Below are 26007 nucleotides of genomic sequence, written 5' to 3'. Positions count from 1 at the left end.
ATTCCATGCTACTTAACATTAGTATGAAGTAATGCATAAAAAGAGTGGCTAAACCTCTTGAAACCACAGGAAATGAGAATGAACAAACATCACATGATCAAAAAAACAACAACAAAAAAAAAACTGACCTTAAATGTAAATTCCCTGTAACATATTGTAGGATGTTTTCATACACAATATCACAGAAACAAACTCTAAAGTTTTACAGTACGTCACAAAGTGATCCTTGCAGTCTTTACACACAGAGATAAAACAATAGAAAGAGTATGACAACATTTATATATGAATATTCTTTATAAGGCCTCACTTAAAAAAAAAAAAAGAAAAGAAAGCATTTTGTATCCTTGACCTACATTTGCGTATACATGAACAATGATACTTAGGGTTCAAATGCAGTCAAATCAGTTTCCTGTTGCAGTACATTAAATATCCTAAACTCCTCTGAAGGAATGATGTTAAACCATGCTTTTGTGTGATGTTGGAGTGCAGTATCTTTCATCACAACTCTTATTATATAACCAATCAGTCCAGGCAAATTCAATGTTTTAGCTCTAGCTTTTAGAGAAATGATGGCTTGAGGTAAAGTGGCAAACATTGGTTTATCAAGCTTAGCTCCAAACATCCTGCGAGTACCGGCCCTTGGTCATCAGCTTCTTGAAATAGTCCACAGCTTGAGTGTGCGTCAGGCCGCCCACCTCCTCTGCGATCTCATAGAAGGCCGTATGCACGTCCCGAGCCATGTTACGTGCATCTCTGCAACGACACATTCTCATTACATACTCAAGCAAATATGCTGCTGGAAAGAGATACTGTGGTCTTTAAGGATACAATATTATACTGATGAATGGCAGTATTGACCACTTTATGCTCGAAAAATCATATAATTATATGGAAGCACTATAATTGTTTCAAGCTGTTTATTGTTCCACTGAAATCCTGCCAGTTAACTACTAGTGTGGATTGTGTTCATAAGAATGTTATTCATCTGTGGTAGAAGCGACTTCTGGTTCTTACCCACAAACATAGATATGGGCATTATTTGAATGAATGAGCTTCCACAACTGCTCCTTGTTTTTCTTCAGAAGATGTTGCACATAGATCTGGAAAAACAACACAGTCCAAAGAATTACTCTTCAGTTCCCAACTAAAATGGAAATCTTTAATATCAGGAAAACTTTTCTTTATAACGCTGAAATCTATGGTAATGAAGACCAGTCATATTGATTGTTTACAGGGTTGCCAGGTTTTTGCATTTTGAGGGGGGTTCCATGGTACAAATCGAATTCCGGGGGCTAAATCTCACGTAATTGTGGTCACTTTAACCTGTGGACATGAAAAACAACTCGCGGCAACAGTGTTAAAGTAGCCCAATTCTTAAACAACTTGGCAACATTGGTTGTTTAGGAAGATTAATAATGATGAAAAATGATGATGATGATAATAATAATAATAATAATAATAATAATAATAATAATAATAATAATATGCAGTGCATCTTTAAATTTGGATGCAAATAAATATATTAATCTGATTCTTGTTTTCCAATATGGTACGGTTTTTGAAAGAAAAAGGCTGCATTTATTTACAGTAAAATAAAATTGTAATGTGCAATATTATTATAATTTAAAATAACAGTTTTCTATTTTAATATATTTTAAAAAGTAATTTATTCCTCTGATGCAAAGCAGAATTTTCAGCTACCATTACTCCTGTCTTCAGTGTCACATGACCCTTCAGAAATCATTGATATCGTTGTAAAATAAATGTTTTTTTACAATATTCTTTGAAGAATATATTTCAAAAGAACCACATTTCTTTGAAATAGAAATCTTTTGTCATATCATAAATGTCTTTTGTCTTAATCCCTATGTCATTCACCTTGTGCTCCTGGTCTCTGGAGAAGGCAACGTTAAGCTGTGTCAAAACACCTTCCCGCTCAAACTCCTCCAGTTCCTGCCAATACAGGAAGTCCTCGTTCTTATGGCGACAACCAAAGTACAGTATCGTCTCACCAACTTCCTTGCCTGCAACAGAAAGTAAAAACCGAGTGAGAGACCTATGCTATATTATTATACTCAAGTTGTGTCTAAGCAAGTTCAAGCTTCACCTTGTTCCTTCTGCCATGCTCTCTCTTGGATGAAGCCCATGAAGGGGGCGATGCCAGTACCAGGCCCGATCATGATTACAGGGTTACTGGGTTTGAACGGCAGGCGGAATTGAGATCTTCTAACATACATGGGAACGGTGTGCTTATGGCCGTTATCGGTCACTTCTTTGTTCTTAAGCCAGTTGGTGGCCACACCCTTGAAGACTCTTTCTGTCTTGGTGGCGTACTCTATCACCACAGCACAAATGTGGATAGAGGTTGGATAGACCTGAAATGAGGGTTAGCAAAGCTTGTCAAACTCAAAAGTTTTTAATTCATGGTATAATATCAAAAACTGCAGGTTTTACCTTGCTGGAAGAGGCAATGGAATAGTATCGAGCCTGAAGTCGAGGAAGGAGCTCACACAGGTGATCTATAGGAGGATTCAGGGAAGGTAGATCCTCTAGAATAGCTAGTATGTTCCTCTGAGAATCCAAAACCCAACTCTGGTACAAAGCCTTTAAAAGACCAATCAGATGGTGAATAAACATTTTCAAGTTTTGCTATAGACTACTATTACATCAGTATAGAAGCCCATTTCTGCTGCAAAAAAAAAAACTAAAAAAAACTTTTTTTCCTCACAATTGCGAGTTTACCGCGTAATACAAACTTGCAATTCAGATTTTTTTTTTTTCATAGAAAAGTTAGATATAAACTAGTAATTTCGAGTCAAAGTCAGATTTGTGAGCAGTAAACTTGCGAATCTGTTGGGTTTTTTTTTCAAATGCGAGTTTAACCTTACAATTGCAACTTTTTTTCTTGCAATTCAGAATTTTTTCTCACAAATGCATGTTTAATTTTTGCAATTCTGAATTTTTTCATGTCTGTAAAATGTCTGTATTGAGAGTTAATATCTTGCAATTCTGACTTTTTTTGCAAGTTTTTTTTTTAGCAATTGCGAGTTAACATTTTTTTTTTTTTTTCTCATAATTGCAAGTTTATATCATGCAGTACTGACTTTATAACTTGCAACTGTGAGTTTATATCTCACATTTCTCAGCATGTGCAAATACCTTTTATTATTTTTTATTCAGTAGCAGAAACGGGCTTCCATACATCAGTGATTAAGATGTGATCCTAACCTTTCCTTCAGTTGAAGCAGATGCCATCTTGCGCATGTTTTCTTGCTCTTGCGGATCAGAGGCGTACTGCGCTAGCTCATACAGCACGTTTGTGCGAGGCGTGTTGTTGATGTCAAGGTAATGAGTCAGTGCCGTGCGGTATGTGGTTGGACAGGGAAACGGGTGCTTTTTATTGGATTCCTCTACAGAATCGAAACATCAAAGGCAATCATAACATATTACAATACGCATAAAAACATATTCTAATTTATAGAATATAATATGAATTTCAGATATTAGTACATACCATCCAGATTTTTAAGCGAGATTACAGTATCAAGATCTACTCCAAGTCTCTCTCCTATTCTGTTGACCACCGCTGCATCATTTGTGGGGTAAACAGCAACATGATCTCCAGAATCATATCTGCCAAGTTTGGTAATCAACTGATTTATATGTGAACATTAAAAAAAAACTCTGGACACTGCATGAATATATACTCAATAATTATGATATTATGCACAGTATGCACGCAAACCTATTTTATACATTATATGAATAACAGTGTTGCTATTTGTATTAGTGATATAATTTAAACCATTTTAGTTGTTCAATGCTGTAATATTAAGTATAATAATTTAGTAACTGTGGAATCACCTCTGATTGTTGAATCAACATCACATCATCATATGAACACAATTATAAGAGCTTGAATCTCATTAAAACCCTCAAGAAAAAAAGGGGGGAAGAGGAAATTATATTCAATAAAGAACTATACAATTATTTTTTATATAATAAATTGTATATGTATCATAATGCAAAATGAAAAACATAATAAAACAAGCTAAATTTTCCTCCTACGAAAAAAAATCGTATTTAGTATTAAAATATAAAACAATTTTTCTATAATAAAATGTTATATGTATTATTTATATAATATAAGACTAAAATGCTAATAATAAAAACAGGCTTAATTTTCTTCCTACAAATGACATTTTTCCCCTCTCTGTTTTTAGGGTGAAACGTGACCTGGAAATGTTTTTATGAGATTCACCCAACAAGTGCATTTTTAAGCATACCTGATTTTAGAGTCTGTGATATCTAACTCAATGTGCATCAGGTGTCGATTTCCTCCTTCATTCAGTCTACGATTCCCAGTAACAGTTGAAAGGAAAGGATTCTTTGAATCAAACGGTCTGCACAAATCAAATGAATAACAATGCATTCAGTTCAAATGTTTTAGTGTAACATTTCAGTATATAAATTTAAAACATGAGACTCTAGCTAATCCTAAAATAAAACCCACAATTAAAAAAAACTTTACATAAAACTGAAGGTCATTTTATAGACTTGTAAACAACTGAAGCATAAAATGTACTCTCAGATCAAGAGTGATCTTTTAAAATGCCGATCGGTGTCATGAACTCACGGTTTCTGTGTCTGAAAGCTTTTGAGTCGCCCCATCTCTCCGGTGTACACTTCATTCATATTGATGTCATTATGAACCACCAGTTCAAACTGCCGAATGCTGAAAGAACACAAAAAAAAAAGGATTGGACATCTCATCCTAGCCTGTATTTAAAGCACTCAAAACACCTATGATGTTTAATAAGATGCAAAAACCTATTCAAAGCAGGACAGGGGAGGTTTTTGTTATGGAAGAATATGATAAATGGATTGGTTTCCTCTAATATGGAGATGAGACACTGCATGTGTTGTGTTGCCATAAAATACCCATCAAATAAACATCACGTTTGAACCAGACAATCTCACACAGCTGGTCTGGCTCTTTTAGATTCTACTATTTGATGCCTATCAATACTTTATTTCAGATTCAATTACAAGACAAGCAAGCACATGGAAAAAAAATAAAAAAAATATATACCTGCTGTCTTCTCCCGTGGCCTCCACACCAAAGAACTCGCATACTGCAGGCCAAAACTGTTCTTTCCAAGAGATAAAATCATCTTCCAAGCTACAAATAATTTAGATTAAATAATTAGGACAGGCAAACAAAACAAGACAACATGGACATGTTGTATCTGTTTCAATCTCTTGTTCACTCACTTGCTGTCGTCATCCCCGAGGCCCAGGTCAAAGACCCTGTTTCCCCCCAGTTCAGCAAGCCTCTTGTCTGTATACTTGCCTGTGGCATTGAAGTGCTCATATGTTTTATTTCCTAAAGCAAACACCTATGAAAAATTGGCAAAAAATAAAAAAATCATTCAATCTCTGCAAGGAGTAAAAAAGACCAAACTTTCAGTAAACACAAACAATACTTTTTAAAGCTTAAAGTCAACTAAAAACATTTAAACCGTCTTGTATTTTATTTTATTTTTTAGATGCGAGTTCAATCTACTAGAAGGTTTTGCTTAATCATTCAAAATTTCCTCTCTAGTTCAAAAAGATCAAATTGAGATACGAGTCACTAAGTGGAAACCTTAATTAGGACTTCTGGAGAACAAAAAACGTCATATATATTTATAATTAAAACTGACTTCAATGCATTGGAGTAAAATTCAACAGAATAATGAAATTGTCTGCAGGATCTTTTAACCTCCTCTAGCCTGTCTCACAGTTATCTAATGCTGTAGACGCACTGCAGTGATGTTTCCAACCACATGTTTTATCACGCTGTCCCACCACAACCACATAAATGAATACGAGAACTCCAGACTGAAACCACAAGGCTTTCATCCAGAATGCAGGTCTAACTTAAGCGGCGTCTGGACACCCATGTCTCCAGAATCAAAGAAACAGAAGGTCCAGTGATCCAGTTCCATCTGAAAGAGTCCCGCTAAGAGAGAGGTTCCACTGGGATGAAGCTCTAGCTTTGTTTGGCTAGGCCAGATGTTTCCATTTGGTGAGAAAGAACTGATGAGGATACCATGGGCCCCTTAACTATGGGACAGCCTCGGGCTCAGGCTTGTTAAGAACTTCACCGACTGCCCAGGAAATAGGTACCACTCCATAAAAAGGCCAGGAATTTTACAGGGTGCAAGGTTGTCTCATGCAACCTCTTGATCCCAGTTTACTCACCATAGAAATGAATCACAAAAAGAAACAAATTAGCCTTCTATGCACTTTGCTATTGGTATTACTCACAGCAAAATTGACCCCCTCTAGATCATCATCAGTCCCTTGCATCCAGTCGTAGAACTCCTGGGCGTTGTCTGTGGGGTCTCCTTCTCCATAGGTTGCCATGCAGAACACAGCCATAGAATTAGGAATCTCTTTCAGTCTGGAAAGCTCGGACTGCGAATGGGAGATTATAATGACAAAAGTCAAAAGAGTTGAAAAGTACTCGGTTCTGATCTTGACGGATTGATTTTTAGAAGTGCGCATTAAACAGAAAGAAATAATGGTGAAAGTACCATGTCATACTCCTCTGGGTCCGCGGCCATGCCTTTCATGCCGTAGCGTTGGGCATCTTTTGCCAGCCTGTTAGCAAATTCCTCAGCAGTCCCTGTTTGGGATCCATAAAACACCACAATGTTTCGGTTCTAGAATAGGAAGATAAAAAAAATCAATTTTTTTTTAATTGTTCAAGATGGTGGAATGCTTGCCAGTTATTTCAACTTTTTAGAACTTTATTTATTACTATGGTAATGTTCCTGAAAATCTCACCGTTTTCTTCATTTTCTCAATAAAGCTGGTCTCACGTATTTGTGGTGTTCTATGAAAAGAAAAAGAAGAAAACAGAGAAAGAAAAAACACATGTGAAAAGGCTGAAAAGCATGCCAGACCAATTCTTTTGGTAATGAATAGGGGATTGAGCCAATCATTTCTCAGCCTTTTCCACACAGGAGAACTTCCTGAAGTTCACACCCCTCTGAGAGCACCACAGCATTAGAACACGTCTGCTTTCAGTCATTGTTCAACTAATGAAAACCACAAACTTTCATGTTAATTCAGCGATGAAGAACAGACGGTTGTCCACAAAGCCCAAAAACCTTACTTGGACATAGTAAGTTTGATACAGTAATGTACAGTTATGTTTTCTACTCCTATTAAAATGCTCTTTATTTGTACAATGTAAACAAAATATAAAATAAAAACTTTCTACATTTTTTTTTCTATCTATCCATCTGTTTGTTTTTTAAGAATAGTATTCAATAGTTTGGAGTCACAGTAATTAATACATTTTACAGCAAAACACTTTAAATGTATCAAACAAAACAGTAAAGACAAGGAGATTGTTTTTTTTCTACCTTTTATTCATCAAAAAAAAAATATATATATATATTAAGCAGCACAAGTGCTGTTTTTTACACTGATTAAAAAAAAATTCTTGAGCAGCAAATCAGCATTTTAGAATGATTTCTGAAAGATCGTGTGATACTGAAGTGATGATGCTGAAAATTCTACTTCTACTAAAACTAAATATTTTAAAAGTAGAAAACAGTCGTCTTTGTAATGCAATTAGGGGTGCACAAAAAATATCGTCAATATATTAATGCATATCTCATCAGTAAAACCGGTTCTTTAATCAGTGGTGATGAGATGCACATTAATATCATGCCGATATTTATCCTGCTTCCCTAGTTGTAATATTTCACAATATTTCGCAACAAATTGCAAAAAACAAATTGCGCAACAAACTTTGTAGACAACTTTGCAAACAACTTTGCAGAACTGGTGAGTAAAAGAGAGTTTTATTAAAAGCATTTTAAAAAATCTTCCAGACACCAAACAATAGTATACACTTTTTTGAACAATAGTGTAATAGACTGTAGATTAATTTACTTGTAAGCATGCCCAAACTTTTTACTTTGTAGAGTTCAGGGTTAGGGTACATAATGTATAATAAAACTAACAAATTACTAAACACAACCATCATTGCACTGGCAAGACATCACAGTGCAAAACATTGGATTTCTCCCCAACATAACTCCAAACGAAAGAAACAAATTAGCCGCTTATGCTAGAGAATTCTTACAGCATTCCAAAAGACATTCCATAAAATAGCCATACCTTTGTGCAAATGAAAATTAGAAACCTCAATTTGCTTTTGAACACCACTCATACGACACTGTTAAAAGACTAGAAGCAATCTCTTCCAGCTAAAGTAATTACACAAAAGTCATAAATAGCACCTTAAATATCGATCACACCAGAAGGAACATGGCATAAACATCCTTCTGTCCCAGACTAACCTCTCCGCAGCAGCCAGTCTGTCCTGAGGCAAAGAAAACATGCATCCCATGACTGGGGAAAAGACCCTCGGCATACAGAGCACTTTCGTCTCTAACGGGTTCGTTCTGATCAAGCCCTCAGAAAGCCTGAGAAAGTCCTTTGGCTTGTGTTAAAGTTCATTAGGAGGCTCTGTAGAAAACACATCGCTCTTCAGCGCAGGAAAAGGGGGTGTGAGGCAGGCGAGGTCCTGACTGAGACGGGCTCTCTGTTTCTCTCTCTCCTGCCATCTGGCCAGAGCACAGTGGTTGCAAAGCAACAGGAATATACAACATTTCCCATGGATCTCTGCAGCACAACGCTGTTACTAAACCCCCGATCTTAAATGCGCACACACACACACACACACACACACACATAGACATGCATAAAAACTCCTGCCAATGCAAACACAAGGAGTCCATTCCCTCACTTTCCCAGCCAAAAGATCACTAAACAAAAGGCAATCTAAGTTTCTGGATTTAATTCAGTTTTTAGCACACGCCACATAAGAAATGCATTTGATTAAAACAACTAAAGAAGAAAGACCAGTGGAGTTGTTCAGGACTTTGGCAGGATGGCTTGGACTGGCTGCGATCCTTCAATGTGAGTAATGTGAACCAGGAAGTGGAGAGAATTGGAAGAGGTTATCCTTTCCTGCTCGCTAAACATGTCTTACTGATAATAGTTCTCTACTTATACATCATTTCCTCCTGTATTCTTTTCTGTTCTTTATCTATTGCTTTTTTAGAAAACACAATCAATAAATAGTGAAAAGTGATTTATGTTGGAAGGAAAAGCTGTGCACATTATTGTCCAAAATGTACTTTTTTTAATGTTTCTGAAAGTCTGTTATGTTCACCAAGTCTGCATTTATTTGAACAAGTTTAAAATAAGTGAATTTTCAGCAGTGTGTCATGTGACGTGATTCTGAAATCAATCAAATATGCTGATTTGGTGCTCAACATTTCCAATTTTTCTCAATGTTTTGGTGATTAATATTTTAGTGAAAACCATGATACATTGATTAAACAATACTTTGACTGTTTTTTTTAAAAATTTATTTAAAAAAAATTAAAGAACTGTAATTATGTGTCTTTACGGCCACTTTTTATTAAATGCATTCTTGCTTAATAAAACTATTAAATATTTTCTTTAAAAAAAAAAGATTTTTGAGCAGTACCTTGATGCTCAAGTCATCAGGCCTTTCATTGTTTTTAAGGGTGAATAGGTCACAAGTTTAACAGCACTACAACTGACTAGCAAGGATTATGAGGAACATTCAGGAAGAATAACATCCTGTGACTCCATCTGAACAAACAATGCTCATTTCAAGCTCATACATGACCTTGGACCACAAAACCAGTCATAAGGGTCTATATATTTGGCCAACATTCATCTAGCTGAAAATCTGGAATCTGAGGAAGCAAAAAAAAAAAAAAAATTCTACATTTTGAGAAAATTGCCTTTTTGTTCTTAACAGTTTTATTTCATTTTAAATGTATTTTAAAACCATTTAAATGTTTTTTTTATTCCTTGTTGTGATTATTTTTTATTTTTTTTTTATTTTACTTCCTTTTATGTAAAGCACTTTGAATTACCATCTCGTATGAAATGTGCTTTTTAAATAAACTTGCCTTGTCTAATGATTTTTGGTATGAAAGAAAGATGTGTAATTTTGACCCATATTGTTGGCTATTGCCTACAAATATACCCGTGCTACTTAAGACTGGTTTTGTGGTCCAGGCTCATATATAATGCTTCTGTTTATTACACAGCTGAGTTAAATGTTTGATATCACTAACGGAGTCACTGACTGTTAAGCATTCTGAAAACCGAACAGAAAATTCACTTTTTTCATACATGGCATGAATTAAAATTCATGAACAAAGAAGTATCTGTTGGGATTCACCATGACACATAACCACTGTGTATATGAACTGTATCTTAGCTGCTACAGACCATAAAGCTGAGACAGAATGTAATGCATGCACATTCTCTCCATCCCATGATGTCAACACTTTGCAATGTTGGCACCCATGACCAACCGAACCACAAAGTGCTTTAGGAGCGAGCTATGGTGCAGAAACAATGCTTTGTTCAAACAAGGCCAAAGGTCTATAGGGAGAAAAACTATACACAGGCCATCCAACAAAAATATTATTGCAAATTTGAGCCCCATAACACAGTTTCTGCCAAGAGCTGTAATGCATAAGTTACTTTTGTAACTTTATCATTTGCATTTACACTTTTATGGGATGGAACAGATATATTGTGCTTGTGTTTTACAAAACTCTTTCAAAGCTCTGATCAACATTTCAGTCGTGCAGAAAAATGTGTGTGGGTGTAATATTTCCATCTCAAGGACAACTGAAGGGGGAAGGGGATTTAAATTCAGGCACTTACACTGGAGTGAATGGCTTGATCTCTGGAACAGGCTCTGGTTTTTTTCGGAAGAAGAACCAGTAGATAAGCAGTCCTGCGATTAGAGAGAAAAGGAAGATGTCCAGAGAGCTGAGGAAAGGCTCTGGAGTCTGCTCCTCATCAGAGAGCAGCTGCGATTCACCGTCCTCCATTTTCACAGAATTCAGATATGTCTGCGAAAACAGATTGTTTACATCACTTGGTATTAGTCTACAACTGACTGAAGTGACGATTCAAACTCACTAAAGTTTAAATATACTAAAGATGGTGGAAAACTGAAGACTCTGCAGAACCTGAAGGATTTTTCTGAAGCACAGAGCTCAGTTTAACTTTTCAGAACAAACAAGGGATTCATGACCAACCATCACAAAACAAAAACAAAAACCAGTCGTACATCATCCAGGTAACCACACACAGTATTAAGAACCAAGGGTTCCCAAACTTTTGAATGGGGATATTTTAATAATTTCAGCCTTTTTTTTTTGTTTGTCTTGTGGACTATGTGTAAACATCTTTTGTGTTATATATCTTACTCAGGACAGTAGTAAATAAATAAAATAACATGCATTTTGTATGAGCTCTCTTATTTTGTTAAAATTATTCACATTGTCACAGATTCTGCAAGGGGTTCCCAAACTTTCTCACGCCACTGTAAATCTCATGTCTAAGTACATTGACAAAAATAGAATTTGTGACTTTGTCATGTTGTGCCCTCTTTTGAATGTTCAGTGCAATTACATAATGATGACCAATGACAAAATATTTCCTAATTAATGTAATTTTTCACCACCTTGGTTCCTTGCATAGAAACTTTTATCGCTCAATAAATAACAGACATGACGTTTCACAAAATAGCCCTCATGTCGTAAAAACAACTGAAGAACTGTCACACTGAAATGTTTTTGGACATCTAACATGTCTCTGTTTAAATATTTTGATAACCATTGTACATGAATATTTCAATCATTCAGTAACACGTAGCAAAGTCACATTGTGTAACGTTACCATCTGATACAATCACTGTACTATGCTACCGTCGCCATAGTACTTTTTGTAAGGGCAGACATACGCGTATATACATCAAAATGTTCACTTTTTTTGTTTAAGAATTCACAAAATGTTTGAAATTAAACTATTAAGAATGTATACTAATATAATTCAACAGTTACACGACAGAACACACACTTAAAACGCATACCTCCGGTTAGCTGGAGCAAGGGCAGCACGAGCTTACGTCACATATTGAAACGCCGGGTTGCCAGCGCATGTTCAAATAACCCCTTGCGTATTGTAATCCCCCGGTTTGGTATAAATCAGCTGTCTGGACAGATTCAAATTTTTATGTTTAGAATCCGTAAATGGTTCTTCGAAATTATTTTCTTTTTATTCTAACGTGTCCATTGCAGCATTTTCTCCCCACTTAGAATTAAAGGGCGACAGTCTGAGACCGTAAAGTCATTCTGAGTTATTTGTCGATTATAAATGCTATGTTGTCCACTATAACGACAAAATAATTTAAAAACTGTTATGCTCAATATGGTGAATTCTTGACTGGAATTTTTGGTTTAAAATGCAAGCTGATTAAATGTATTTTACAGTAGTAAAAACCTTGGACCAAATGGTCTGCTGAAGGCAATTAAGGGATATTTCTATTTCCCATTTCTGCTTGACAGGGCTTCCTCAATCAGTTCTTGAAAATATCTGAAAATGAATTAACATTTTCCTAGAAAATTGCTGACAACACAGGCTTCTTACTAACATGAAGGTGTCATAGTCCTATGATGGTAAAGTCATGTGGTGACATTGTGGAACAATACCACTGATAGCCAATGATTTCCATATCTGTCTTTAAGATCATTAACTAGCTCATTCAAATCAGCTTTAAACATAGGCCAGAGGTGTAAAAATATGGGGGGGGGGGGGAAACAAACAAACACACAGTTATATGTTTCTTTGACACATGGAATATGGCAAAACACCATGACACTTAGTGCTTTAATATAAAATGAAGGCAAAATATTAAATATTTTAGGTTTAGGGAAAATACATTCCATCCCTTACACTTTGTGACACATTTACAAAAATCATAACTTAGCCAGGTTGAACAACAAACAAACATTAATATAAAACATAAAAAAACATACATTTCAAGCATTAATTGCTTTAATCAAGAGTTCAGCAGTGCCTTTGTCGCAGTCATTTATAAAGCTTTGGCTTTGTCCTGATCCATGTATTTGTGGTAAACAACACCAAGAGTGGTGAAGAAATTTCCCATGAACAGAACGAGGAAAGTAGATCCGCACATGAGAACCTAAGAAAAATAACATATTACAAATGATTTCAACATAATCACAAAAAAAGATACACTAATACTTCTGGCTTAAAGCAATATAGACATCTTGGATAGTTAAATATAATGTAATTTAGCTTAATATATGTTGGCACATGATGTAAACATTTTAAATTATTTTGAAAAACTGACCTGCCACTCTTTCCATTCTGGAAGCTGGGCCATTTGGAAGAGTTTAATTCCATTATAAAGCTGGAAAAACTGGATGAACATAATAAGACGGTTAGAACCACCGCATAATAACAATAGAATTACACCAGAACTTTTCTGAATATCCATGTCAACATTTTATGTTAGTATTAAGTGGTCTTCTTTTTTCTGGTACTGGTAAATTATAAACTGATACTCTGTGCCAAAGAAGAAGTCTTTACAACAATGATTACATTGCCACAAAACAGGAAGTGAGCTGTTTGTCCATGCAAGATGATTGCATTTATTGCAAAATAACCCAAGATTAACAAATATAGTATCAAACTTACATGGCCTAAAAAAAGGAAAGGCAGTAGAAAGGTCAGACCCCTCCACATCCAGGACTGAAACCCCTCTGATCATAAAGCGCATGTGAAAACGTGTTAGCTGATCATTCTGCAATATAATAAGGAAAAATAGATTAAAAAAACAACACACTACCCACCAACTGTGAGGTCCATGTTGTGTCTTTCTCCAAGAGCTCTGAGTCTATATAAGCAGCCACTCTGGTAATAGTACTGGAGAAACTGGACAAAATCTGAAGGGACAACAAACAACGAAAAATGAATGAATAAATTAAACAAACAATAAATCATTATTACATTGGAAATGTCACTAATGGTGTAAGGCAGCAGTTCTTACTTATATACATGGAGTAGGACAGGAACTGATTTCTGAACATCTGGTAGAGTTCACCATCTGGCCTGTGAGACACACATGAACAGCTGACACGCATCAGATATTCACACATACCATCTCAGTCTTTTTCACACTTCTACTGTTCCTCAGAAATGACTATAAGTGTACTAGCCTACTTAAAAACAGTTCAATTCAAGCATTTAATCAAACCAGATTCGTCTGATGAATGAAAATACTCTTTATTAAAGTACCAAAGATTCAAAGATGTAATGTTGTAATATCTCACAGTGTTAAAAAAATGTAAGTTTGTCATACCAGGTCAGCATTACTCCAGAGAGAAACGTTGAGACATAGTGTTGAAACACCCACCAGCCCTTGATCCTGAAACACATGCCAAGTAATGAAACTTTAAAGGAATAACCAGTAGTACTAATGTCAAGACGTGTTATACTACAGACACTGTAAATAAAAATAAAGGTTTCAAAAGGAGGTTTTCACTATGATGCCATAGAACCAAGAAGTGTTCCCCAAAAGAACACTTTTGTTTTACCTCTTTAGGGTTCATTGTGTCTTTATTTCTCTTTCTTTAGTCTCACTTTATCCTTTATTTAACAGCAGTGTTACATGTATTACATGAAATGAACCTTTATTTTTAAGAGTATAATCATATGATTATTCGTACTTGGAGCCATTATTAATGAGGATGCTCTCTCTTATTGTCAATGTACAGTAATACCACACCAACAGGAAGTTGAAAAGTGCATCTAGAACCCTGTCAAAACACAATGGAAGAAAGACAAAAATAAGCTCGGTTGATTATTTGACATTTATTAGTGAAACATGCAGCATTACATATAATCAATGATTAAACAGCAGTTTCTACAAGAAATTAAAAGACCAACTCTTAAAAAATTGAGCATGTACCTGTAGGTGACCAAAAACCGACAGGTGAATGAGAACAACAAGAGCAGCACAGTCAAGTATAGTTTGAACTTCTCATACTCATCTTTATAGGCAAACCTGTGCAATTGAGAAACAGGCAAAAGTTAGACAAATCACATGATTCATGACTCATTAACATGACTGGATTTCGTGACACCACAATGTTTAAAGAGGATGATTGTGGTGTTACAATATTTCAGAACATCTGAATCTCATAGGACTGTTCACAGAACTTACTTGGACTGTTTGTTAAGGAGTGTAACGTTAACATTTCCGAGAACAAGACTGAGGTATAACCTGGAACAGACACAGAGACAAGTATTTCATGTTAGCATCAAGTGCTTGCTGAATCATAGTATAGTTTTAACAAGCTAAACTGCAAATCCACACACCAATATGAATTCTATACCACACCTTTAGTCAACACTAAATTAGAAACAGGCAAATACAGAACTGTATGACCTGCTTTGAATAGTAAATGCTGATAATGTGTATTTTAAAAGAGGGTGCGACAGGGTGATTACTCATTTTTCTTTGGAAGGAAGGCCTCCATCTCAAAGAAGACATTTGATCTTTCCTTTATAAAATCTTGGATCTCGTCTATTTTATTTACATCTTCTGGACTCACTCCCGCTCTGCATCTATGAAAGAAAAATAATAATTAATAGAAGATATAGCTCAATGACATTTATTTGTAGCCAAAGTATATATAACTCATGACTTACTCCTGCAGGGATTCATTGAGATCCTTTATTTTTTTTCTCTGCCGTGCAATTGAAGAAGAACAGCTATCCTGCAGTTTCGAAACCTCCTCCAGCTTTTGTTTGTAAAGTCGATGTGTCTCCTGTGCAACAAATATAGACATCACAAATTTGTATATACCCATCTCAAGATGAACAGTCATTTTGATATTTTTGGTGTATTTAAAGGCTTATTATTGCTATTTATTTTATTTCACAATCTGTGTGGCCTATCCAACATTTTTAGATTCTCATAATAATATATATATAATTGTGTGTATGTTTCTCATAAATACTTGAAACCGTTATTAATCAAGGGCTGATATTTCTATTAACTTGACACTTGTATCAACAATTCTTCTTTTTATGATATTGAACATTTTTGTTTGGCATTGACCCATACAAATGCCATGCAAAATACTTCATATATAGCAATTACACTTTTTTGTGGGAATTGAATGTGCCATTTATTAATAACAAGCTAAAAATATGTTTTTTATTTTATTTTACCACTATTATGCTGTGAGTTTTTGCTGTGAGAATTGCTAAGCAGCTAGTGCTCAAAGCTGAAGCATATCGATACAATTAGCTATTCATAGCGATACTTCGATATATTTGTAAATAAAAAATATATATTGTATATAAAAACATTTAAAGATAGAAGAGTAGGATCTCATAGTTCAGAGCTGTGCTATCTGATTAGCAGTGGCGAAAGAAAGACTCCTCACCTGAACTTGTTGATAGTCTTTTTCCAGATCCTCCCATTCTTGTAAACATTCGGTCAAACCAGTCGGGTTAAATAACATTTTCAGAGTGTATTTGATGAAAGGTAACGTTAGTGTTCCCTGATAAGAGTGAAGAGGGTAACGGTCTGTTCCACCGTTCTCGGAGTCGGAGAGCCTCGCTATCTTGACAGACGTCTGTCATCTGAACGCAGCTTTACAAAAGCGTAGCCAATCAGAGACCGATCCCGCGGCATAATGAAACGCCCCTTCCAGCAATCTGACCAATGAGCGCTTTCAAAACAAGACAGATACGTCATTGAAGGCCTACTGACTGCCTTCTTCCGTGACAGACGCCCATAAAGAGGCAGAGGGGATATGGGATATACCAAATGTGAATAACTAGAGTTCAGGGTCAGTGTTGAAATTGTAGACAGAACCTCTTATTATGTCATAGGAGTGACAGCAGCGCGTTTTAAAAGGTTTATTAAATTTACAACACATTATGTGTGTGTGTGTGTGTGTGTTTTTGCTCTTGTTTTTGTGACATATCAGGACACAACTCTGTATAATGACATGGGTATGACACAGGTATTACAAGGATAGGGTGACTTATGAGGACATAACCCAATGTCCCCATTTTTCAAAACGCTTATAAATCTTACAGAATTAGTTTTTTTTTTTTTTTTTGAGAAAGTAAAAATGCACAAAGTTAGGTGTAGGGTTGGTGTAGGGCCATAGAATATACAGTTTGTACAGTATATAAACCATTACGCTTATGGGATGTCCCCACTTTTCACAAAAACAAACGTGTGTGTGTTTGTGTGTGTGTGTTAAAGTGTATGAAAATCTTAACCATTTTCTACATTCTAATATTGTCTATCGTGAATTTAGAGAAAGTAGTTGTTTTATATATTATTTTAATGTTTATTAACATTAAATAAAATCTATGAGTCTGTATCATCAGTAATTGTAGAAAGTCCGTGAATATGAATATGCACATTTCTGTTAAATGTTGTTATTGTCAGTAGTTGGGTTATGATATATCCGTCACTCTCTTCCCAAGAGTCTGAAGTTCCCAGCCAGAAAGTTGCTGTACAAATCCTCGATTTGGCCTCATGTTGGCTTTGCACTGCTGAATATGATTTCATTACTGAACATCAGATTTATATATATATATATATATATATATATATATATATATATATATATATATATATATATATATATATATATATATATATATATATATATATATATATATAATTATCATTATTATTTTTTTTATTATTGTTCATCCCATGGACAAAAAAATATCCCAGTACATACCAATAAAAACGCACATTTTCTCGAATGAACTGATCAAATCTGTCTCTGCAGTTCTGATGTGTAAGACACATTTTAAACCTAGCCTTTTTAAACCTAGTTCAATTCACAGATTACTTTGGGTTTTCATGCCATACTTTTTAATGTATTTTTACATATATTTTACATATATTTTTACGCCGTAACGTTACATCGCCACAGCGGAACATATATTAAAATTGGATCGATACAGAGAAGATTAGCATGGCCACTGCGAAAGGATGAGACTTTATAGTCTTTGAATTAACTTAGCTTTTTTAAATATTATTCCTCGAAATGTTTATTAAACCCGACTAGACAATCAGTTCTTCCTTTTGATCAAACAACAAGCTCTTTGTTTACGCCACTGATCTATATATATATAAAACATTATTATAGATCAGTGGTTTACGCTCATGCTATGGTAGCCATGGTAACAGACAAACCGCTGCAGTGATTGGTTGAAAGCGTTCCATTCCAGAATCAAACCCTTTCCGTTTTCCTTAACCAATCAAAAGTTAAAACCCGCCCCATACCCCTTCAGCTGCAATCCTATTGGAGGGTAAACAATAAGGAACTGTTTTCAAAATCAGACATACAGCTGTCAGCAACTCCGGATATGCTTGGATGCAGGGTATGTTGTTACTATTAGCTACTTAAATCGGTTAATCAAGAATCATTAAACGATGTGTATTTTTTCCCCAGGGTCTCGGCAGTGCCTTTCAGCGGCGGAGGATGGGAAATGGCAGCAGTCGACCCTGGGATAAAAAGAGCAAGATGCCACTCGGGACTCCTGCCATATCAACGGCCTTATCGTGAGCAACTGAATTAACGTTACTTGTGCATCTACAAAAGCATACATTGCTTTTAATGTACACTTGCAGCATAGCTTAGGATTGTTGTACCACATATCCTGTAGATTCCATGAATATACTTCTGTGTTAAGATCAAATATGCTAGATAAATATTAGCATATATTCCTCAAGACAAAATGATAACTTAATTTGCTGTAATAATATCTGTTAAGCAGTATTTTTTTTTAATGCTTACACCTTTGATCTTTATTTTTGAGACTTAAAGGGATAGTTGAATTCATTCATCATTTACTCGACCTCATGTTGTTCCAAATCTGTATGATAGAAAACAGAAAAGAAGATATTTGAAGAATAATGCTGGTGTTCAAACAGTTTTGGTGCCTGTTTTGACTTCCATTGTAATATATATAAAAAAAACTTTCTGGTAATACTTCCATCCAGTCCAGAAAACCAATCAAAGGTGGAGACTACAGAGGAGACAAGTGTTCAAGCCACTAAACAGCTGTTTTCATCACTAAGTTTTGGAGCTCTGTTTTCTGCTGTCGGACGTGTGATGCAAAAATGCAGAAGGACAATTAATCAAGTAAGTGTTCTTTTTCCATTTATTAGAGTTCAAAAGAGCTTTTCAGTGTCTGACCTGCTTGTTTTTTTAGATCTGTTCTGGTCTCCTGAATGCCGTATTTCTCTGGAGAGGCTATTCAGAAAGAGTGGAGTCCCTTCACCAAAAAGTAGAGGAGCTGCAAAGAGAAATAGCACTATTGCATTCCACTTTAAAGGTTGGAACGGTTCAGCTGTACTGAAAGGGATATTCTTGAAGTATTCTCAAAATTCCAGTGCTTGTAATGTGTATAAAATATTTCCTCATAGCTGTACAGAGAGGCCAAGACTGTGGGTGGTCAATGTGAAATGCCTGATGGTGTTCAGCTCTCTCCACCTGCGCCACCACCACCTCCTCCTCTTCCTCCTCCTCAGATTCTGTTGACACTTGCTGCTCCGATGATGACCTCACTTCCCCCAAAACCTAGACAAACTAGCTCTCTGAAGGCAATAGATTCTTTTTCAGTTCACTCCACTTTGTTGAGAAAACAAGTTATGAAGGTTTGCACTAATTTTCCTCCTGTCCCCTAACAGGAGAAGCAAAATGGCCTTACTGCTGTGACTCTTCGAGATCTTCAAGCAGTACAACTAAGGAAAGTGACTGTAGGCCAAAAAACGCAAGTGAGTGAAAGATTGCGGGTGTCCTCAGTTCTCCATTCAATTCTGCATTGAGTGGATATTTCTGATGGTACATTCGTTCACAGGTGTCTCCACAGAGAAGAAGATCACCAGTGGTCACACTCGCAGACTTGCAGAAAGTCCGTTTACGACGCTCTAATTCTGACCTCCCCTTGAAGTCTAGATCAAGCCTTTGCAGGTCAAATTCTGCATTAGTAAATGTATTTATTTTGCTTCGAAGCAATGCATTTGTTTTTGCTGTACATTATTTGTGCTTTTTTCTATAGGACTGTCTGTAGGACACCAACCAAAAATCCCGTGAATCTTCGGGTGCAGCTTAGAAAAGTGAACTTAATGAGGCAAGATCACTTTTACTTTGTATTGTTGGAATCAGAGCCAAGACATGCCTAAAACTGCAGACATCACATCTAGCAAAATACTTCTCATTCGTTATATTCTTAGGAGTCCTGGCGGCACACCACTGTGTAACAAAGAGAAGGATGTGATGGATTCAAGCCTGGATCCAAGCATGACCAGAGGTTTAGGAAACCAGTACCTGGTATGTAAACGGCTTTATCCCAAAAAGATTCAAAGAATTTATTCCTCTAAAGTTCTTTTTGAGACCGCTGGTTTCATTTGTTCAAAAGATCATTTTATTTAACAATATAAATCATGAATTTATGATCTGAAAATTATTTATTTCATTCTTTTTCTGTTTTTTTTGCAGAGTGCTTTAACAAAAGGACTATCACCACTCAAGGCTGTCTAAACAAAGAAATTGACTGTTTTATTTTTATTGCATGGCCAGTCTTGTGTTTTTACATGTGTACTGTGACTGCGCTAATAGCTTTGGTTCTCATACTGTCATGTTACTATGGTAACTATTTTATTGACAGGTCCATATTTGAAGTTACTTGCTGCTATGTTATTTTAAGTACTTGTTGCATGTGAAATGTGCTTCCTGCTGCTTTTCTATCAGAACCGCCCCTTTTCAAAACAGGCTCACAAGCATAACAAATGCACACGGTATGCAAATTAAATGCACGTCATCTTGAGCATGTTTTTAGATCTGGTTAATACTATAATTGGTAGAACTTCATAATTGAACATGTGGTTCAGTGTCAGTGTTACTGAAAATGACTGTGGAATGTGCAAACTAACTTGGCTTTAAAATATTGTACTGTATCAAAGTGTGTACAGATGCGAGAAGTCCGTTATTGATCTATAAACTCAATACGCCATTGATAGTGTGCGTGTGTGCGCGTGTGTGTGTGTGTGTGTGTGTGTGTGTGTGTGTGTGTGTGTGTGTGGTAAAACATGAAGCACAGATTGACATAACCAGAAATGTTACTGTGAGACTCAGGATGTATTACTGTATGTTTACCTGTGGGCTTGAAGGGTAACACCACACCAACATGTAACAATCTCTAAATGTTTTATTTTAAGGGTCTTTTGCAATATTTTTCTAAAGCCACTTTTATTTGTATGGCAAATATATTGCAATTAATTAAAAATGTTTAATAAATATTGTACCTACAGATTTTTTTTGGTTGGTTTTACAGTGCAAATGAGTACATTTATATAAAAACAAAGTAAAGGCTTAATGTCTGGCTTATAAAATTGTTACAACATTGTTATTTTATTATTATTTATTTACTATTAAACAATTTATTAAAACATTTTAGTTTAGGTTTTAATAATTTGATTTGCTTTTTTAATTTTATTTGCTTTTTATTTCTTTAGTCGTTACTGCAAGTAGCAACAAAGGCAACAGTTCTGATTTACCTTTAAGATTTTTAATATAATATTTAAATATAGATTTCATCAAAATTTTTAATTTGCTTGAATTTGTTTACAATTTGTTATTTCCCTCTCAATTTTAGCTTAAGTAAATGTTGTGCTTTTGTTTGTGCATTTTTTTATTTCTATCCAGCTTTAAGTTATGTTTTAGCACTTTTAATATTTTAACCAAATCCTATTTTAGTTTGGTGACAAGCCAACGATTCAAATTTTCCTTTAAGCGTTATCTAACTTTTATAATATATTTTATTTTTGTATTTTCATTACCGAAAACGATTTTTAATAGTTTTAGGTTTAGTTAACAATAAAAAAACACTATTTACAAATAACATTTTTCATGCTTTTTGTCCGGACATAAACTTGCAGATTTATGTATCCACCCGGACTCTTCTTCTGCGCTCATCAAAGCCCCGCCCATTTGTTTCTGTCAAGCAAAAATGGCGGTGCCCGTGAATATCGGAGAACTGCTACAATCAGAAATTATAGAAGACACCGTGGACAAAGATGAGGGCGTTTGCATATTAGGCATATTTGGGAAAAGCGCAATGCAACCGGGATCATTCAAAGACTCTCTCATAAACACCTTAGCGGATAAACACGTCTTCTCTTTCTTCGGGAGCGACGACACTGACAGCTCGTGCGGGGGAACATCCATTCATGCGTATTATAATCAAGAAAACCGCGTGCTGTATCTCGTATTAACATCAGTTTTTGACAACCGCCAGCTTATTCGCGCGTGCGAGTCTTTGACGGCGGGTTTGGGTCACGCAGAAGCGCATGAGTTTTGGAAAACAGCAGAGAAAGACCACTGTTTGCAGCTGCTGTATCTCTTCTCGCTGTGCCATGTTCTTCTGCTGGTTCATCCCACATGTTCGTTCGACGTCACTTACGATAAAATGTTTCGCGCTTTGGACGCGCTACGTCAGAAAGCGCTCCCGCTGTTGCGCGCCGCGATTAAAGACTCGCCAGTGTCTAAAGAATGGAAGTTAAACTGTCGGCCGTGCCCTCCACGTCTGCTGTTCGTGTTCCAGATGAACGGAGCGCTCAGAGTGGCCTCCTCTGGCACTGCTGGGAATGGGACTGATGGCTCTGGAGGGGATAAACCCAAAAAACACTCCCCAAGAAGGAGACTGCAGCATGCTCTGGAAGATCAGATATATAGGATATTCCGGAAAAGTCGTGTATTGACCAATCAGAGTAGTAATTGTCTCTTTACAGTCCCTGCTAATCAAGCTTTTGTATATGTAGTGCCAGGACCAGACGAGGACCCCATCGGCTCTCTTCTGGGGCACCTGCGGTCCAACTGTGTCCTTCGAGAAAGTGAAGGAGGCACGCCTGTGCCCAGGCAAAGGCGGTACCAACAGATGAGACACTCCAATAGACAACCCTCTTTCAATGTAGAAAGCAGTCTTTCTTCAGGAGGACAGCTGGTGGACTGCACTTTAAAAGAGTTCCTTTGGCAGCATGTCGATCTCGTATTGACCAAGAAAGGTTTTGATGACAGTGTAGGTCGCAATCCGCAGCCATCACACTTCGAGTTGCCTACTTATTCCAAATGGGTGCATGTCGCGCACAGACTTTATCAGGTCATGATAGAGAATGGTGAGGATGATGCAGCCGAGATCTCCCTCAAGGTGCAGGGTCAGCTCAAAGTGTTAGAGGGGTTCCTTGACGCAGATGCAAAGTTCTCGGAAAACAGGTGTCAGAAAGCCTTGCCAGTGGCTCACAGTGCGTACCAGTCAAATCTTCCCCATAATTACACCACCACAGTGCACAAGAATCAACTGGCCCAGGCTCTGCGGGTGTACAGCCAGCATGCGAGGGGAGTCGCCTTTCAAAGATACGCCTTACAGCTCCACGAGGATTGCTACAAGTTCTGGAGTAACGGGCATCAGCTCTGTGAGGAGCGCAGCCTTACGGATCAGCACTGCGTGCATAAGTTTCATCTGCTGCCAAAGTCAGGTAAAGATTCTTGTATTGCCTGGCAATCGAGCCCATTACCTTGGTGTTGCTAGCACCATACTCTGAGTTCTTTTAAACTTTTTTTTTTATTTAGACTGATGACCCCTTGTACCTTCTAGTGATTATTTACTTTACAAATGTGCATAATGATACTTTAAAAAAACTGAAATGAGTGTTTATTCCTAAATGCTTGTTAGTCAAGTAGCTCTTTATACAAAACAGATTGTTTGTATTAGTCTAATATTGTTCATATTAAGTTAATATTAAAAGAGTGTTTCAAAGTAAACAGTGTTCCTGTAGCTTGAGCATTGCGTTAGTGATGCCAAGGTTGTGGCTTTGACTCCTTGAGTCCCAGGTAATGCAAGTACTGATAAAAATGTGTATTTCCAAAGTCTCTGCGTCTAGCAGATGCATGCATTAAAAAATTCTCATGATACTGTCAATTAGCACAGATTTTTTTTTACCATTGGCAGATTTTGTAGAATCTTAAACGAAACATTTTGACAGAAAAAAGATGCATATTTAACCCATGCACAATTTTGGACCATAACAACATGTCAGATGCCCCTTTTTTCACAACATTTGGTATTTCCATCACTGGTTTGTGATGCAATACGTCCAAATGTGCATAAAAACAGGGTGATGGAAACGGCTATTGTGTATAGTCAAAATTATTTTCCTTGGCATTTTTCAAAACATACTTCTCTCTAACTCAGTTACCACTTTTCTTCACATTACAGGAGAGAAGCCCGAAATGGACCACAACCCACCTATTCTATACCACAATAGTAGAGGCCGCTCTACAAGTTCCTGTAACTGTGGTCGGAAGCAGTCTCCAAGAGAAGATCCATTTGACATCCAAGCTGCCAACTATGACTTCTATCAAGTCAGTAGCAGTCAAGTTCTTCTACCGTAAATTTTCACTACATAAGCTTTGGATCTATTCTTCATCATTCTGTCTATCATCCTTAGATGCTTGAGGAGAAGTGCTGTGGGAAGTTGGAGAGGATCAATTTCCCAGTGTTCCAAGCAAGCACCCCCGACCCTGCTCCTGCTAGTGATGAGGTGCCCAGACCTGGAGAGGTACCTCCATCAGGTGAAGCTGACCGTCTAAAGGAGAAAGAGACTAGCACTCACACACCTGGTGATAGCACAAGTCTGAGTCTAGCTCTTAGCTTGGGCCAGTCAACTGACAGCCTTGGAACATATGGGGATGGAGCAGAAGGACAAGAGAAGAGGCCAAGCTTGGTGGACAGACAGCCCTCCACAGTGGAGTATCTTCCCGGGATGCTTCATTCTGGATGCCCAAAGGGACTGTTGCCCAAGTTCTCGAGTTGGTCTCTTGTTAAACTTGGTCCAGCTAAGGCCTACAACAGCCTCTCTGGTTTAGAGCAACCTGGATTCCTCCCAGGCTCCGCTTTCCTCTTGCCCTGGGATGTTGTCATTCGGAGCCGATCGGAGGAAGATGTTGGATCGCTTGAGCCTCTGGATGGAGGCCCAACCTCCTGGCCAGCTCCGAATAAAGCATCCATTGGAAAGCGAGGCAGCGCTGGAGGAATCGGACGAGGGCGCAGACGGGATGATGTAGCTCGTGCTTTCGTTGGTTTTGAGTATGAGGACAGCAGAGGGCGCCGCTTCCTTAGTTCTGGCCCTGATAAAGTAGTCAAAGTGCTTGGGCAAGGTGGACCAAAGGAGCCAGCAACTAGATGCTTGAATTCTGATATGCCTATATACATTCCCTCTCCAGCTCAAGGACGAGGGATAAAGCCACATTACGCTCAACTGGCTCGTCTTTTCATCGTCGTCCCTGATGCTCCTCTTGAGATTGTCCTAAACCCACAGGTACAATGTGTTAAAAAGTGATAAATCAGTAAATGTAATTCTCAAATAAGTATTCACAATGAGTACAGCATACGTTTTCTCCATTAAAGTACACTGTTCTGTGCTTCTCTTCTCTCAAAGGTCCAGCCAGGTCCCCCTCCTTGTCCTATCTTCCATCCGGAGCAGCCTGAGGTGGTGCTGCCCCCTGATGGACTCTGGGTATTACGCTTCCCTTATGCCTACGTGACAGACCGTGGACCATGCTACCCTCCCAAGGAGAACCAGCCACTGGCAAACTTCAGGGTGCTGAGAGGCATTCTGCATGCCAACACGACTAGTTCAACTCCACAGTAACAAAAAACACTCTGAACTTAAAAGCACTGCTGGGATATCTGTAATATCTGTAGGACATTGGTGTCACGCTTCTGTTCATTTTCTGTGCCGGTTCTTTTATTAACCAAATTCTAGAAATAATCGTGGCTGTAAATACAAGCAATTAAACTGAGGAATGTTGCGTTTACAGTAAATAAATACATGCAGTGAGAAAGAAAAAAACTGTGAACAGTGTCATTATAAAACAGTAATATCATTTTAAACTGAATTTACTTAATAAATGTGTATCCAAATAGTGTCCACTCTCGATTTTCTGTTTGCTGTGGACTTTT

The 26007-nt window shown here is 37.0% G+C and overlaps 4 protein-coding genes and 1 non-coding gene across 6 annotated transcripts; 3 read left to right on the top strand and 2 right to left on the bottom strand.

Moving 5' to 3' along the window:
* Positions 1-275: 275 nt before the first annotated feature.
* pora (P450 (cytochrome) oxidoreductase a) lies at positions 276-12099 on the bottom strand. Of its 2 annotated transcripts, XM_052567502.1 has the most exons (16): positions 12002-12099; positions 10786-10976; positions 6835-6883; positions 6582-6710; positions 6313-6462; positions 5275-5399; positions 5093-5182; positions 4637-4735; positions 4287-4403; positions 3515-3633; positions 3229-3410; positions 2455-2604; positions 2108-2375; positions 1879-2024; positions 1015-1100; positions 276-753 (listed from the first exon to the last, which is right to left on the bottom strand). In XM_052567502.1, exons 2-16 carry the CDS (start codon positions 10953-10955, stop codon positions 609-611), a joined length of 2025 nt encoding a protein of 674 aa, XP_052423462.1. In that variant the 5' UTR covers positions 10956-10976; positions 12002-12099; the 3' UTR covers positions 276-608. The 2 variants fall into 2 exon arrangements, with proteins under 2 accessions (XP_052423462.1, XP_052423463.1); XM_052567503.1 differs by lacking the exons at positions 10786-10976; positions 12002-12099 and adding an exon at positions 8364-9065.
* Positions 12100-12784: 685 nt separating this feature from the next.
* tmem120aa (transmembrane protein 120Aa) lies at positions 12785-16606 on the bottom strand. The gene is made up of 12 exons (XM_052567505.1): positions 16392-16606; positions 15649-15767; positions 15448-15564; positions 15161-15220; positions 14906-15001; positions 14664-14753; positions 14297-14362; positions 13985-14046; positions 13788-13880; positions 13633-13697; positions 13286-13354; positions 12785-13114 (listed from the first exon to the last, which is right to left on the bottom strand). Exons 1-12 carry the CDS (start codon positions 16467-16469, stop codon positions 13004-13006), a joined length of 1026 nt encoding a protein of 341 aa, XP_052423465.1. The 5' UTR covers positions 16470-16606; the 3' UTR covers positions 12785-13003.
* A 1291-nt stretch (positions 16607-17897) lies between these two features.
* Positions 17898-18008, top strand: LOC127966926 (U6 spliceosomal RNA). The gene has a single exon (XR_008155750.1). It is a non-coding gene; the product is annotated as a U6 spliceosomal RNA (small nuclear RNA).
* Positions 18009-18210: 202 nt separating this feature from the next.
* On the top strand, positions 18211-21299 carry LOC127966489 (proline-rich protein 11). The gene is made up of 10 exons (XM_052567501.1): positions 18211-18363; positions 18435-18544; positions 18986-19127; positions 19198-19320; positions 19412-19588; positions 19676-19762; positions 19846-19958; positions 20047-20118; positions 20222-20318; positions 20487-21299. The coding sequence occupies exons 1-10, from the start codon at positions 18349-18351 to the stop codon at positions 20526-20528; spliced, it is 978 nt and encodes a 325-aa protein (XP_052423461.1). The 5' UTR covers positions 18211-18348; the 3' UTR covers positions 20529-21299.
* Positions 21300-21961: 662 nt separating this feature from the next.
* LOC127966487 (nonsense-mediated mRNA decay factor SMG8-like) lies at positions 21962-25973 on the top strand. The gene is made up of 4 exons (XM_052567499.1): positions 21962-23521; positions 24262-24407; positions 24494-25363; positions 25484-25973. Exons 1-4 carry the CDS (start codon positions 21997-21999, stop codon positions 25694-25696), a joined length of 2754 nt encoding a protein of 917 aa, XP_052423459.1. The 5' UTR covers positions 21962-21996; the 3' UTR covers positions 25697-25973.
* The last annotated feature ends 34 nt before the right edge of the window (positions 25974-26007 follow it).

Source organism: Carassius gibelio, chromosome B10, assembly GCF_023724105.1.
Source record: "Carassius gibelio isolate Cgi1373 ecotype wild population from Czech Republic chromosome B10, carGib1.2-hapl.c, whole genome shotgun sequence".
Lineage (NCBI taxonomy): Eukaryota > Metazoa > Chordata > Actinopteri > Cypriniformes > Cyprinidae > Carassius > Carassius gibelio.
The sequence above is the reverse complement of the archived record's forward strand: the minus strand, read 5'-3'. Positions and strand labels throughout refer to the sequence as shown.